Source organism: Xiphias gladius, chromosome 6, assembly GCF_016859285.1.
Source record: "Xiphias gladius isolate SHS-SW01 ecotype Sanya breed wild chromosome 6, ASM1685928v1, whole genome shotgun sequence".
NCBI lineage: Eukaryota > Metazoa > Chordata > Actinopteri > Istiophoriformes > Xiphiidae > Xiphias > Xiphias gladius.
In genome coordinates this window covers 21572576-21585496 of record NC_053405.1, presented here as the reverse complement: position 1 = coordinate 21585496, position 12921 = coordinate 21572576, and the positions used below count along the sequence as shown (strand labels likewise).

The 12921-nt window shown below is 39.7% G+C and overlaps 1 protein-coding gene across 2 annotated transcripts; it reads right to left on the bottom strand.

Annotated features, from left to right (window-relative positions):
* Positions 1–625: 625 nt before the first annotated feature.
* On the bottom strand, positions 626–11755 carry chaf1a (chromatin assembly factor 1, subunit A (p150)). Of its 2 annotated transcripts, none has more exons than XM_040128336.1 (17): positions 11658–11755; positions 11383–11499; positions 9794–9841; positions 8830–9461; positions 8112–8174; positions 7722–7966; positions 7495–7576; positions 7345–7413; positions 6791–7008; positions 5776–5944; positions 5424–5504; positions 4287–4388; positions 3913–4162; positions 3236–3392; positions 2601–2922; positions 2329–2413; positions 626–1516 (listed from the first exon to the last, which is right to left on the bottom strand). In XM_040128336.1, the coding sequence occupies exons 2-17, from the start codon at positions 11444–11446 to the stop codon at positions 1404–1406; spliced, it is 2700 nt and encodes an 899-aa protein (XP_039984270.1). In that variant the 5' UTR covers positions 11447–11499; positions 11658–11755; the 3' UTR covers positions 626–1403. The 2 variants fall into 2 exon arrangements, with proteins under 2 accessions (XP_039984270.1, XP_039984271.1); XM_040128337.1 differs by having other exon boundaries at positions 11645–11742.
* Between the last annotated feature and the right edge of the window lie 1166 nt (positions 11756–12921).

Sequence of the window (12921 nt, the reverse complement as noted above, 5' to 3'; positions counted from 1 at the left end):
GTGAATGCCTCTGTGTAGCCAGCCCAACAGCTGACTGCAGCAAAAACATGGAGGACAACCTGCAACATCTGCAAAGCAAGTGCAGAGCAAATCAACTGAACATGTAAAAATGTGGAACTCGTCTATAGGCGAGCGAACAATTTAACACACGGAGAATCAAGTGTCCAATAACAAATGAAGAATGAATACATTTAGTGGGGTCGAAGTTGAGCAGCCCTTTCAAGGAAAAATCAATTTTCCCAATAATTAGTAACAAGTCCTTTTTCAGAAAACTTCAGAGGAAATTACCTGTAAAATAAAGTGTTAGCAAAATTGCAGTGCAAAAATGATTTAGACCTATTTACAGATTAAAGCTGTAACTGCTGACAAAGATGCCTCTACCAAATATGGACTTGGGTTTAATACTTGTTACTGTTTTACAGACAAAAAAAAGCCATATTACATCCACTGTTGAGCAGTGACTGTTGCTGTCTAGTCAATGTTGAACAGCCTCCTGTATCCATCAACAACCAATTCTTAACTGAAACAGTTCCTGATTAAAAAAAAAAAAATTAGCCTCTTTGAATGGTGATAGCGTCACGCTAGCAAAGCCATCCAGATGAAGGGGTGAGGAATGAACAGAATATAAAAGTGCAGTACTTTTATTCATGTTTAATGAATTTATCCTGTTCAAGTATTCTCGAAAATACAGAAAATACATATTTATAAAACATTGTGACACTGGACGTAACTGTACAAGTACAGATCTACCAACTATGCCAGTGAGTTGTGAGAATTCGAAATTTCAGAATAAATGTACCCACTGAAATAAAAGGGAAATGTACAGATGGACTTTCAGCCTCTCATTTCCCCAGCTCTAATTTCAGACTGACTATATACATTTAGAGCGTAAGAAATCCACATCATGAATTCAACATTTCAAAAACCGTAAATAATGCTGTTCTCGATGTCTTGGATGCTTCTTCTCATGAAAATAAGGCATTTACATTCTGCTCTCCCTCCCTCTGTTCAACCCAGTCTGCTGTAGCTAAAGCAGTGCCAGAGAGACGTTCACCTTCCACTTTAAAACAGGCCCATGCCAAACATGCCTGTCCAAAACTTCAATGCAAAAAATCAGACGCATAGTTAATGAACACTGGACAAACCTGACCTCAATAATCAAGTCAGACACTGATTTTATGCAGTTACATTTTACTGGCGATGGCTCCTGACTCCTTTAAAAAGTATTAGGTGAGAGGGAACAGCGACGCCACCTACTGTGAGTTGCCTGTACCAGCGTGTGGTGCTTCATCTTACTTGAAGACTTGATTCTGTCTTGAACACAGCAGAGTTCAGAACCAGGAAGGAGAAATTTATGAGGAAAACAGGAGTAGCTTGGTTTGGGGAGACGGTCTATCCCATCCTCAGGCAGTGGCGAGTGTAGGAGCAGCATTGGCCACGGGGAGAGCAGCTGTGTCGGAAGGGGCGACTTCCATTAAGACACCTCCCTCGCTGGAGGAGTTCTCTGTGGTTGGGCCTAAAAAGTAGTATTGAATGAGGTGTCATTCAAATTATGAAAAAAAAAGTATGCATCCATTTTAAAACTGGATTCTATCAGGAGTTTGCAGGTGTTTGTAAATGAATGAGACATGTTAATTGTTGTTTTTACATTTCTATTCGACTGGACAAATGAAATACAACTCAGTGAACTTCGTATGTGCTTGTAGGCTTTTTTTTTTTTTTTTTTTAATTTTGGAAAGAACTAGGCTAGCTGTTTCCCCTGCTTCTAGTCTTTATGCCAAGCTAGGTCAATTGCCTCCCCTCTCTTTTTCTTCTATTTTGAGCCCACTTCCCAACAGGAGCTGGATCAACCAATCATCTTACTTGATGATTACAATTTGGAAAGTGTGTGAGTCTGCTCCTCTGCTGACCTAAGGTTGGTCACAACACCTTTCTCTGCATAGGTTCTCAGGGACGTTTACATGCATGTTTTTAGAAGCCTAATGCCATTTCAGCTCTCAGGAAGAAGGTCAATACATGCATTTCTGGATATTCAGAACTATTGCTGTTTAACTAATCCAATTATACCATGCCCACACTGATTTATCTTTAATAAGAAAATGTCTATAGATGTTTTGCATGTGTGTAGCTGTAGTTGTAAAAGCCGATTATGTGGGCCACAATGTCCTATTTCATCACCAGAGCTGCTCTAAGTGACAATGATATCTGCAATCATTTTATAATTAATTTATTAGCAAATATGTGCTCAGGCATACATGTTAAAAATCATGATGTTGCAAAAATGGTAAGTGATCTGAATCTTGGGATTAACATTAAAAGTTGACTCACCATTCTGTGTGGAGATGATGACACAGTCTTCCTCATCATCATCCTCAGTGTCAGCTTGAAAACCATCCGCCTCCATTGCTTCCGTCTGACAATGACAGAGAAGTAAGACCATTCGAGACGGTAATAAGCTACAATAAACTTGTGAAAATCCTATTTTCATAAAATGATAATCTGTTTAAAAAGATACCAAAAGGGGTGAGCAGTTGAAGTACAAAAAGAGCTAAAATGTCACAATGAATGAAAAACTGTTCAGTTTACGGGCGTTTCTCTACCTGCTCAGGATCAGGACATCTCTTCATAAACTTGGTGATTGACATGCTCCCTGTGCTCTTCCTTTTGTTGGAGGATGAAGACATGGTGGAGGAGGTCTGAGGTGTAGTGGGAGAGTTTCCCTGAGAGCCTGTGGCTGCCTGGGGTTCTTCACGGGACTCTTCTCGAGCTCCTGTGGTGAGGTAGGTCCACTGGCAGGGCACAGGAAGAGCGTCCTGGCCAAAACGGGACAGGACTTCTGTGTGCACATACCAGCAGCAGCGTCTGTAGGTTGAGCGCTTCTCATAAACAGCATTGTTCTTGATAAGGCGCTTCAGCTGTATTCTGATGGAAGCGGGGGGAAAAAAAAGTAGATTGATGTAAAACTGTAAAAAAAAAAAAAAAGTGACTCTTGATGTACAGAGCATAGAGGCTTGTTATAACTACTTGTTGGGATGGCAAACACATTCCTACACGTTTTACAATAAAAATACTTTTTAAAGACATGATTTAGGAGTAAAGAAGGATTAAATTATCAGGATATTAATACAGTATTTACTTATTGGCTAAGACAATTGTTCTATTTAAATAATTTCATTTTATGAATATTTCAATCATGTATTTAGACATAAACTATTATCACCAAATATTTTTTAACCTGGTGGGAATGTTTTCTGCTGGGCTCTGAGGGCTGGACAGCTCAGGAGGTGATGATGAGGGCGACGTCTGCTGACGACAAAACTCCTGAAACTCGGTGATGATCACTTTGCTGCTGTTGAGATTGCCGTGCAGCAGAGGTAGCAGCTGACCGAGTACTGTGGGAGAAAGAATAATAGAATGTTTTAGGACTTAAGCAATATTAAGAAGAAAAAGAAATTTTAAGATGATTTTGATACAAACTGGATAATTTTAGTTTAGTTAGTTTATGTTTAATTTAAGTTCAAGTTTAATTTAAGCTAAATTTAATGTATACCTACCTATAGAAAAATGGGCAAAATCATGATCACTTATTTACATAGTACTTACTATTACTATCCAACCATTTTCAAGCCACTGAGTTTGATTGTAAGTTTCCTTACATGATTAAAATACAATTTTATAATATGTCAGATTTCAAGTTGCTTCTTATAATGTATGGTATTGCCTGCTGATAAGGGCAACTAAAGCTAATTGAGCCAGACAAACCACAAAAACTACAAGCACCAGTCAGCCACTCACAGACCATTGGCTGACCCAGTATCAGGGACTCAGTCGCCAATAGAGAATCCCCTAAAGAGAGACTGTTTACCCAACATTAATTCATGTAATTAAGAGGATAACAAGACACACACTTACATTGTGCTTCTCTCTGGCACTTCTGAGACAGCTCTTCTGGGCTGAGGCTGGTGTCTGCCTTGGGTAAAGGCTCGATCAGAGACACAGCGTAAGGCTGGAAGAGATCCAAACCAGGTCCTTCTCCCTCCCAGACGCAACCCCTCACCACTGGCTCCAGCACCTTCATCTTCTTCTTGGTGGACATCAGCTCATCCCATTCCCTCGCTTTCAGTTTCTGACGCAGTTTCTGCTTCTCCAGGTCGCCACCCTCCTGGGGGGTTGCAAGCGTGTTAATTGTTGTGCAAACAGGAAGAATTTTGAAACGAGAAAATCCAAACACCTGAGAGACATTCAAATTTATTAAAAAACAACCAATATCATTGCTTGATTCGTACCTCCTCTTCCAGAGCCCCCTCATCATCTGAAAGGTAGCCATGAGGAACAAAGAAGCCATCATCATCATCATCGTCATCTTCACCTCCTTCCTCCTCATCTTCCTGAAAAAGATCAACAGTTCAAAGTCTTAAAAAGTACAAATATCATCTCCTTGTTCTAACTGCATTCATGGTTGTGAGAACTCAGGATGAATAATATGTGTACACTTTGTTGGCTGCTCAAGTTCAGGCAAATAATTTAAGCCCATTTCCTTCCACGCTGTTAATACATTTAGAAATGTAACAATATTTAATGATATGCTTTGATTATTCAGATATTAATTTCATTTGACCTCTGTACTAATTTGGCGTGATACAGATTCTGACTAATGTCATGCTATGCTATACTTGGGAAAAGCCATATATGGATCACATAAAACTCATTTTAGGTTGTGGTCACAAGTCATTTCATACTTTAAGGCACCATTTCAATCTCAGAACAGACTTTTATTCGAAGTCTTTAAAAAGGGCTGCGCTAATTTTTCTGCATGTTTGCAAAGTATGTTTTAAATTGATTGCTTGATTTTCAGCTTGTAGAGACAGATGCTCAATATAAGAATCGCATCAGTGAGCATTTAACCGCCTTTCTGTTAAGGTTACATTGTCGTTGCACACAGGTCTGAGCAGAGACTGTTTTGAAAACCCAACTTTGTTGGTTTTGTTGTCTTTGAAATTCTCAGTCAGCAGCCAAATAGCAACCTTTTCAGTGGACCAACCCCTATCCTTCTCAAAACATCCATGTGTGCCTCGTGGCTGTCCTCGGAGTTATATTAAAAGATCATCTGTGAATTGTATTAAATGGTCATTGCTCACAACCACTCTGCCAGTTTCAACGCTCTACAAGTTGATTTTTAGTGTATTGAGAGAAAGTGAAACCAGCGGCTGCCTGTAAGACGAAAAATCATCAAGAAAAAAAAGTGTGCTTTGGCTGGTAATAATGCTAATCACATACAATCTGTAGATGAGTACATACAGGTACCCTTGCATGTTTTTAAACATTAACACTGGGCATCGATGTAGACACATCCTAAATTATTTTTAAAAATTATTAAAATAAAAAGGAATTTCCATACTTTTTCATCCTCCAATGAAACTTACCCCTTCACTATGTGATAGGGACTCTCCTGGTTCCTCTTCCTCCCATTCTTCATCACTGTCCACCTCATAGTCCAAAAAATCCTGTGGTGACAGAACACAGCCATTAGCATCAAAGCTACTCAAATACAATTCTTGGATCAAGTGCAAATATTGAATCAAAGCTAGATTCTTAAAAGTGATTGAAAAGCATAGCTATGTCTTCTGGGTTCTCAGCTGATACAGACCTGTGTGTTACATTTTAACGTACGCCAATATAATCCATGTCATCTACTTTAAAAAAAGTTCCTAATACTTAGGACCGCTGGGGTCTCACTAAACTGAACAGAAAGATGCCTTTGCAAAATAGCTTTACCTTGTCTTGTCTGAGGGGGCAACGAGGTGAGATGTGTGAACTGTTCTTACTCCAGGTGCCCCAGTATGCTGGACGGTAGTTCTCATGAAACTGCAAAAGCTTCATGGGGCCATAACGTTTACGGTCCGGCACACCATCTGCTTTAGGCCCCTCCACTGTTATACACTCACTGATTAAATAGTACACATGGGGAGATGGAGGGGAAGAATGGTTAACCTAGTTAAACAATTTTTTCTTTTACTATCCTTTTTTCCTCCCCCAAATCTATACATAAACATAAATTTTATGCAAAAGTATCAGAAGCTATCAAACAACAGTCTGAAGCTACTTTAAGAGTTTGAACAATGCATAGATGGTACTTGAACGTCTTGTACATTTATCCTCTTGGCCCTACTAAGGCTTACAGTTGGCCCAGGAGAGAAGATATCTGTTGGGTGTCTCTTGTGCATACCCTGAAGATCATTGAACCCGCACCTACATCAACTTTCAGGCAGTATACAATTCCTCCATATTTGGCAAAGGACGTCATTGCGTTCTTCAAACTCTTAAAGTGCACACTATTTCTTCAAAGCTTTTAATTTCCTAACTTTGCCTCAGTTAAATTTCAGAATTGCTTTTTGTAGAATGTCAGTTTGTAGTAAAACATGGTATATTTGATACCTTAATAAATATAATTCGGGTCAAGGTACCAACTTCTTATTGTGTGCATTTACTATTTAAAACATGTTCTTTTTAGTGGTATGATCATTTTAAAGGTAAACTTTGCCATACATGGGCAATATGCATTTGAAAACTGGGTGTGAAAATTTTTTTCCCCCCTTTTTAAAAATTAATCAGAAATCTGAAATTTGTAATACTTTCAGACATGCACCTAGTTGCTAAAAAAGTACTTTAACAAGAGTATTATATATAATTTTCACCTCAGCAATAATAATAAAAAACTTTGTTACTGACATGGGGCGACCATGGGTAAGCAGAGTATGCAGATCAGGATAATCACTATTTCCAGTCTCACCTGGGCAAGTCTGTCTGCCTCGGTTTGGTGGGTCCTGACCGCCGGGGCTTTTGCCCGATCCAGTCTTTCAATCCATTCAGGTTATCAGCTGGGTTTAACAAACACCGGTCAAGTTCCTCCAAAACAGAGTCCTCACACTGAACCCGACACAGTGGTGCCAGAGACATGTTTTCTTTTATCTCAAATGGAGCAAACTTCCCACATGCAGCTGCAAGTGTCTGAAATGGCAAAGGGACAAAACAAGTTGCAGTTATCTTTTTTTGTACTTATTAATGCAGTTGACTATCTTAGTTAAAAAAAAAAAAAAAAGGGGGGTTCAAGGTATAATGTTTTATTGCAACTCAATAAAACATTATACCCTTTAAGATAATTATATAGATTATGCCCTACAAGAAGTTAACACAATTGCTTTAGGCAATAAAGTAGTGCTCCAATGAGCACTGTAGTTATGGACAAAACACATTTATAGGGGGCTAAACCCACCCCAACAACAAGAAAAATTAAAGTAAGGCCATTTTCATATTTTGTTCTTTCGATGTGTGAGATCTACTAACTTTTGGAGCCTGCTGGATCTTGGGTTTCTGCAGAAACCGAGTAATTTCTGCTTTTTCAGCTTTGAGACGCTGTAATAAAAAGATACACAGTGGTCAACACTTAAGTAAAATCTACCTAGCCCATACCAAAACTCCTCTACATAAACTTACATCTTTCTCTTCTTTCAACCGTTTCTCTTCTTCCTTAATTCGCTTTTCCTCTTCTTTCTTACGTTTTTCTTCAAGTTTGGCCCTAAGAAAAATTTTAAGCACAACATTTAGCACCCCAAAATCAATATCTGTATTGAACCAGTTTTATCCAACAGACTTATGGCACTAAAAACATGTCAAATGGATAAACCTGGACTTTAGGGTAACAGGAACCTTGCATTACTCACTCTTGCTTGGATTTTCGTAGTTCCTCTTTTGCTTTTAACCTCTCTGCCTTTTCTTTCTCTTCCTTCTCTTTTTTCTCTCGTTTCTCTCTCTCATCTTTTTCCTTTTTCTCACGTTTTTCCCTTTCTCGTTCCTCCTTTAGTTTGCGAGCCTCTTCTTTCTTTTTCTCTTTTGCAGCTTTAGCCTCTTCCCTCTGGCGTTCCTTCTCCTGTCGCAAACGAAGCCTCTCCTCTTGTTCTTGTAAAGTCTATAATTGCAGAAATTCAGTCAGTTTTTCTCCTGTACAAAAATAACACTTTTAATAATGATGGAGTGGGTTTGAAATACACCCTACAACAAATCAAGTTACATTTAAAGTCATTTTTTAAAAAACTGACAAGTTGAACTCTTACCTTCAATGAGCGTCTTTTGATCTTTTTCTGATCTGCTGGTATCTTGGGGGTGGTCTTTGGCTCCTATGAAGATATGGGGGAAAAGAAATCTGATAATTAGTGTCTGACATCTGACCCACTCAATGTTTTCTTTTGCACAATTTATATCTGGAAAAATTATTGCAATAATAGTACTACTGCACTATATTTAAGACTGAGATTTTGATTACCATATTACTGTGGGTGTTTCACAAATGTTCTTATATGTAAATATATACAATATATCTGAATGTGCTTCCAGACATCCTCAAAATGCTGTTGTTGCATTATGAGCAGAGGTATTTGTCCGAATTAAGAGATATTTGATTTTGTGAACATAGCAGATAACCTGTGTAATAAAAGCAATGGGAAAAAATGATTAATTATTGATCAATCAAATGATATTTACTCATGTAAAATACATAACAAGATACCATGTTACAAATTCCATCAAAAGTAGAGAGAAAATGCTAATCAAAATCTCTAACCAATAACAGGTTATCGCATGAAAAACTACTTTCATCATACTTTGTCTTACCATGCTGTACTTTGAAATGACAATTTGCTTTCTGCGTGATACACTGCCAAATAAATTATTAGGAATACTAATCAATTCATTTGGCATCATAATAAAACAGGCTAATCTTAAACAACCTTAAGTGGGATTAAACAAAAGGCAAGCAAAGGGAAATGTGCATACTGTAGGTGTAGTAGTGTGTGTAGGGTCATCAGTCTTGGACTTCTCTGGTGAGCTTTCAGACATGGAGCTAACTGATGAAGCTGACAGCATGGACTTATTTCCCAAACTGGAAACGTTTCCTGACTCATTCTGCTCCTCTGGCTCACTGTCAGAATCCTGCGTTGTGTCAAGCTGCGAGATAGATGCTGCCTCATTCCCATCTTTATCCTCGACCTCTTCTAATTCATCATTGTTGACTATTACGCAGTCTAAAGTGTGTGTTTTAGGAATGTGATCAACACTGCTGGATTTCTCAGAAGAGGCAGTTTTGTCTTTGCCCTGATGCTTGTCTTTTGTCGGGAGGAGGGGACAGACAGGAGCCGGTGAAACAAGGCACTTTCCAGGAGACAAAGTGTTGTCCTCAGTCAGATCTATAACCATGTTCTCAACTGAGGCTGCAGGGCGCCTTCGGCTCAGGAAGCCATCAAGGGGCCCGCGACCATTAACCAAGGGTGGTCCACTGTGCACAGGGAGTGGAGAGGACTCATTCTCATTCTCCCTGTCTGAAGGTTCAGGGCAGGCATGTGCACAGGGGCGTTTAGGCGGCTGGTTCTCTTTAGGTTCAGGGTTCAGGCGCTTGAATGGGAGACGAGCTGCAGGCAAAAGAAAAGAAAAAAAAATCCTTAAGCCACCATTATAGTTGTTGTGTTGTATATGTCAACATAATGTAGAACAGACGATGGGGCTATTGCAAAGTTGCTCAGCAACAAATATTCTGTAGGGTTTTAAACAAGTTAAATTAAGATTTATTAATTAGATTTATAGGCACTGTAAATGTAAGGTATGATTAAACTTGGATAGTATGAAAAATGATCAACCCCCCATGCTAGATTATCATCAGTGGTATCTGATAATGTCTTATTGTCATAATCTTTCAATAGTGTCAAAACAATCTTGAAAAATAATAATTCAACTTTGACTTTACCTTGTATAAGTTTCTTGTTGGCATTGTTACTTGGCTTACAATCCATGCCTGAAAAGAACAAAAATAGATACATCAGTAACCCATCCTTCAAGCCAAAACTTCAATTCAAAGTATTCAAGTCTGAAATAATGAACTGACACTAAAATTGGTCAAAGAAAATCAATAACTGACAGTTCTGACAAATGTTTAACTGATAGGCTGAGTGGTAATTTTTTTTTTTTTTTTAAACAGATGAAAAGGCAGTGCTAACTTGAAACGACAACCAGTGCAAATACAGCTTTTAGTATACACAACTCCACTCAGCCATTTGTTTGTTTAAACTACGGTTGCAGCAATTTAACGTTAGTTTACTACTGTAATAACAACTTGTCAGTGAAGTTACTGTACTGTGTGTCTTAAAACTTCACCCCCCCGTATTAATTGAAGTGCGAGATTGCAAAAACGCTCCGAGAGTACTCTTTTTTTAAGGTGTTGTATTAAATGTCATAGAAGTTTCAACGTCGCTGTGCTAACGTTACAGTGTTAGAATGAATGTAATGGTTGTGTTTGGCTTGCTCTCCCGCCAACCGGTGTATTACTCGGTACAGTAGGCCCGGTCGAGTCCGCAGGGCACGCACCTTAGGGCTGTCAGGCAAAGGATGCCTGACCAGCCATAATAACTTGCTGAAAACTTCGCACAACTTCGGTGAGTGGTTATAACGTTATGTATTACAGTCACAAAAAACTTGGATGTGTGAAAGAGGGACGACAAAGGAGCATCTGTATAGGAGCTTACCTATGACACCGGCTTTCATGTTTGGTACTAACGTTAACCATCTCACGGGGCGCTAACATTACTAGCTTGTCTGCTAACCTCACAAAACTAGCATCTTTGCTAAGCACCCCGAGCAGAGCTATGAGCTAGCAAAAGTGCGAGCCGTGCAGTCAAGTTTTCCACTAGGTTAAACACTAGTGGAAAAAAAGTCTGTTACACGCCAAGGAAACAGACTCGTGAATGGAACACATTTGTATTTTGAGGAGTAACTTACTTCAACATAATGTTGTTGTTTCTTATCTGACGTTTAAGCTTCCGAAATAGCTATTAGCAATGCCGGTGTTGTGTCGAAATTTGTTTCCTCGTCGATGTGTTTCCCCTTATTTAACCTGATCTAACCTAACCTTACCTCTACCCCAAAGCAGCCTCCTCTACGATGTTTCACCTGACTTCAACCAGTTATTTCTGCTATGCCAACCCATAAACTAAACTAAGCCCTAGCCGCAACCAAAATCAGTTAGCAAGTTAGCTGTACACAGCTAGCTTTAATGTTTGAAAAGTTACCGGCAGAGTTTCACATTAAATCAGTTAACTTTAGTCTCGTAGCCGAGACAATAGTAAACGTTAACTGATGTCGTTAGAAAAAAGGAGTTGCTAGCCTTTCCTAACTGAACGTTGGGTAGCGGATTGATTTATCTTCAAACTACGTTTTTCATAATTTTGTGCTCTCCAAATTGTAGAGACGAAACAGTACTCCGTCCACATTGTAATAGTAATCATTTTGGCAAGTTCTTGTGAGCATGTGGAAGCCTGCTATACATGGCATTAGCATTACCTCTTCTGCGGGGAGTCGATGCTGCCAAATGTCCGTCCACAGATGGGTTTTCCGCCGCCAACATCCCAACCACGGCCCCGGGGCTCCTCTCGTTTGCGATATTCTCCGGCAGAACAGCTTCAAAACAACGGCACAGTTCGTGTAAACCACCGAGAATGACCCCGATGACAACCCAAATGCTATGCTGCTATTTAAACAACATGTATTTCTAATTTATTTCACATAAAACATAACGTATTCTCTTTCCTTATCTCCCACATACTCCCTTGGTTTACCCCTCTGCCTGCCTCGCGCTCCTCAGTCGGAATTGGCGGGAGTGTGTTGCTTGTTTCAATAACCTTCGCTGATTGGTCAGCGTCAAGTCACTGATCACTGCGAGATGCGTTTGATTTATACAACCGTGTTGCAGTTTTCTCACTGTTTCGTGTATTGAAGCGATTAGGAATATTTGTAATGGCATTAGAGCTTCAAATGTTGTGTGATATATATATTTTTTTTCCAGCAGAAAGACGAAACTCTGTGAGTTGAATTCAGTCAGTGGATATTTTAATCTCTTTTTATAAACATACTATCCACCCCGTCCGGGACACCCTGTGCCGTGACCCGTAAGATGACAGATGTGTCTCACGGGGCACGCCTTCTGTCAGATGTTTCGGGCTTTGTGATTGGTCGCAGTGTTTGACTTTCAGACGTCAGGGTTGCCATGTTGTGGGATAGTGAAACGAAAGAAAGGAATTGGAATGAAATCCGGTCGATGAGGCTGGTGCTCTCTGGATGTTTGTTTACTCGGCGATATCATGCACTATGCCTAACTCATAACTATCGCTAAGTTTTGTTTCTCCCTCTCTCTCCCCCTCCCCTTACAGCATTTATTTGCAAAAAATGACAAATGGTCAAAATAAAAAGATGCAGTTTTTTCAGACCTCAAATAATGCAAAGAAAACAAGTTTATATTCATTTTTAAACAACACAATACTAATGTTTTAACCAAGGAAGAGTTCAGAAATCAATATTTGGTGGTATAACCCTGATTTTCAATCACAGCTTTCATGCGTCTTGGCATGCTCTCCACCAGTCTTTCACATTGCTGTTGGGTGACTTTATGCCACTCCTGGCGCAAAAATTCAAGCAGCTCAGCTTTGTTCGATGGCTTGTGACCATCCATCGTCCTCTTGATCACATTCCAGAGGTTAATGGGTTTCAGACCTGGAGATGACAGGGTCTCGATCTGGTGGTCCTTAATCCACACCTTGATTGACCTAGCTGCGTGGCATGGAGCATTGTCCTGCTGGAAAAACCAATCCTCAGAGTTGGGGAACATTGTGAGAGCAGAAGGAAGCAAGTTTTCTTCCAGGATAACCTTGCACATGGCTTGATTCATGCGTTCTTCGCAAAGACGCATCTGCCCGATTCCAGCCTTGCTAAAGCACCCCCACATCATCACCGATTCTCCACCAAATTTCACAGTGGGTGCAAGACACTGTGGCTTTAGGCCTCTCCAGGTCTCCGTCTAACCATTAGACGACCAGGTGTTGGACA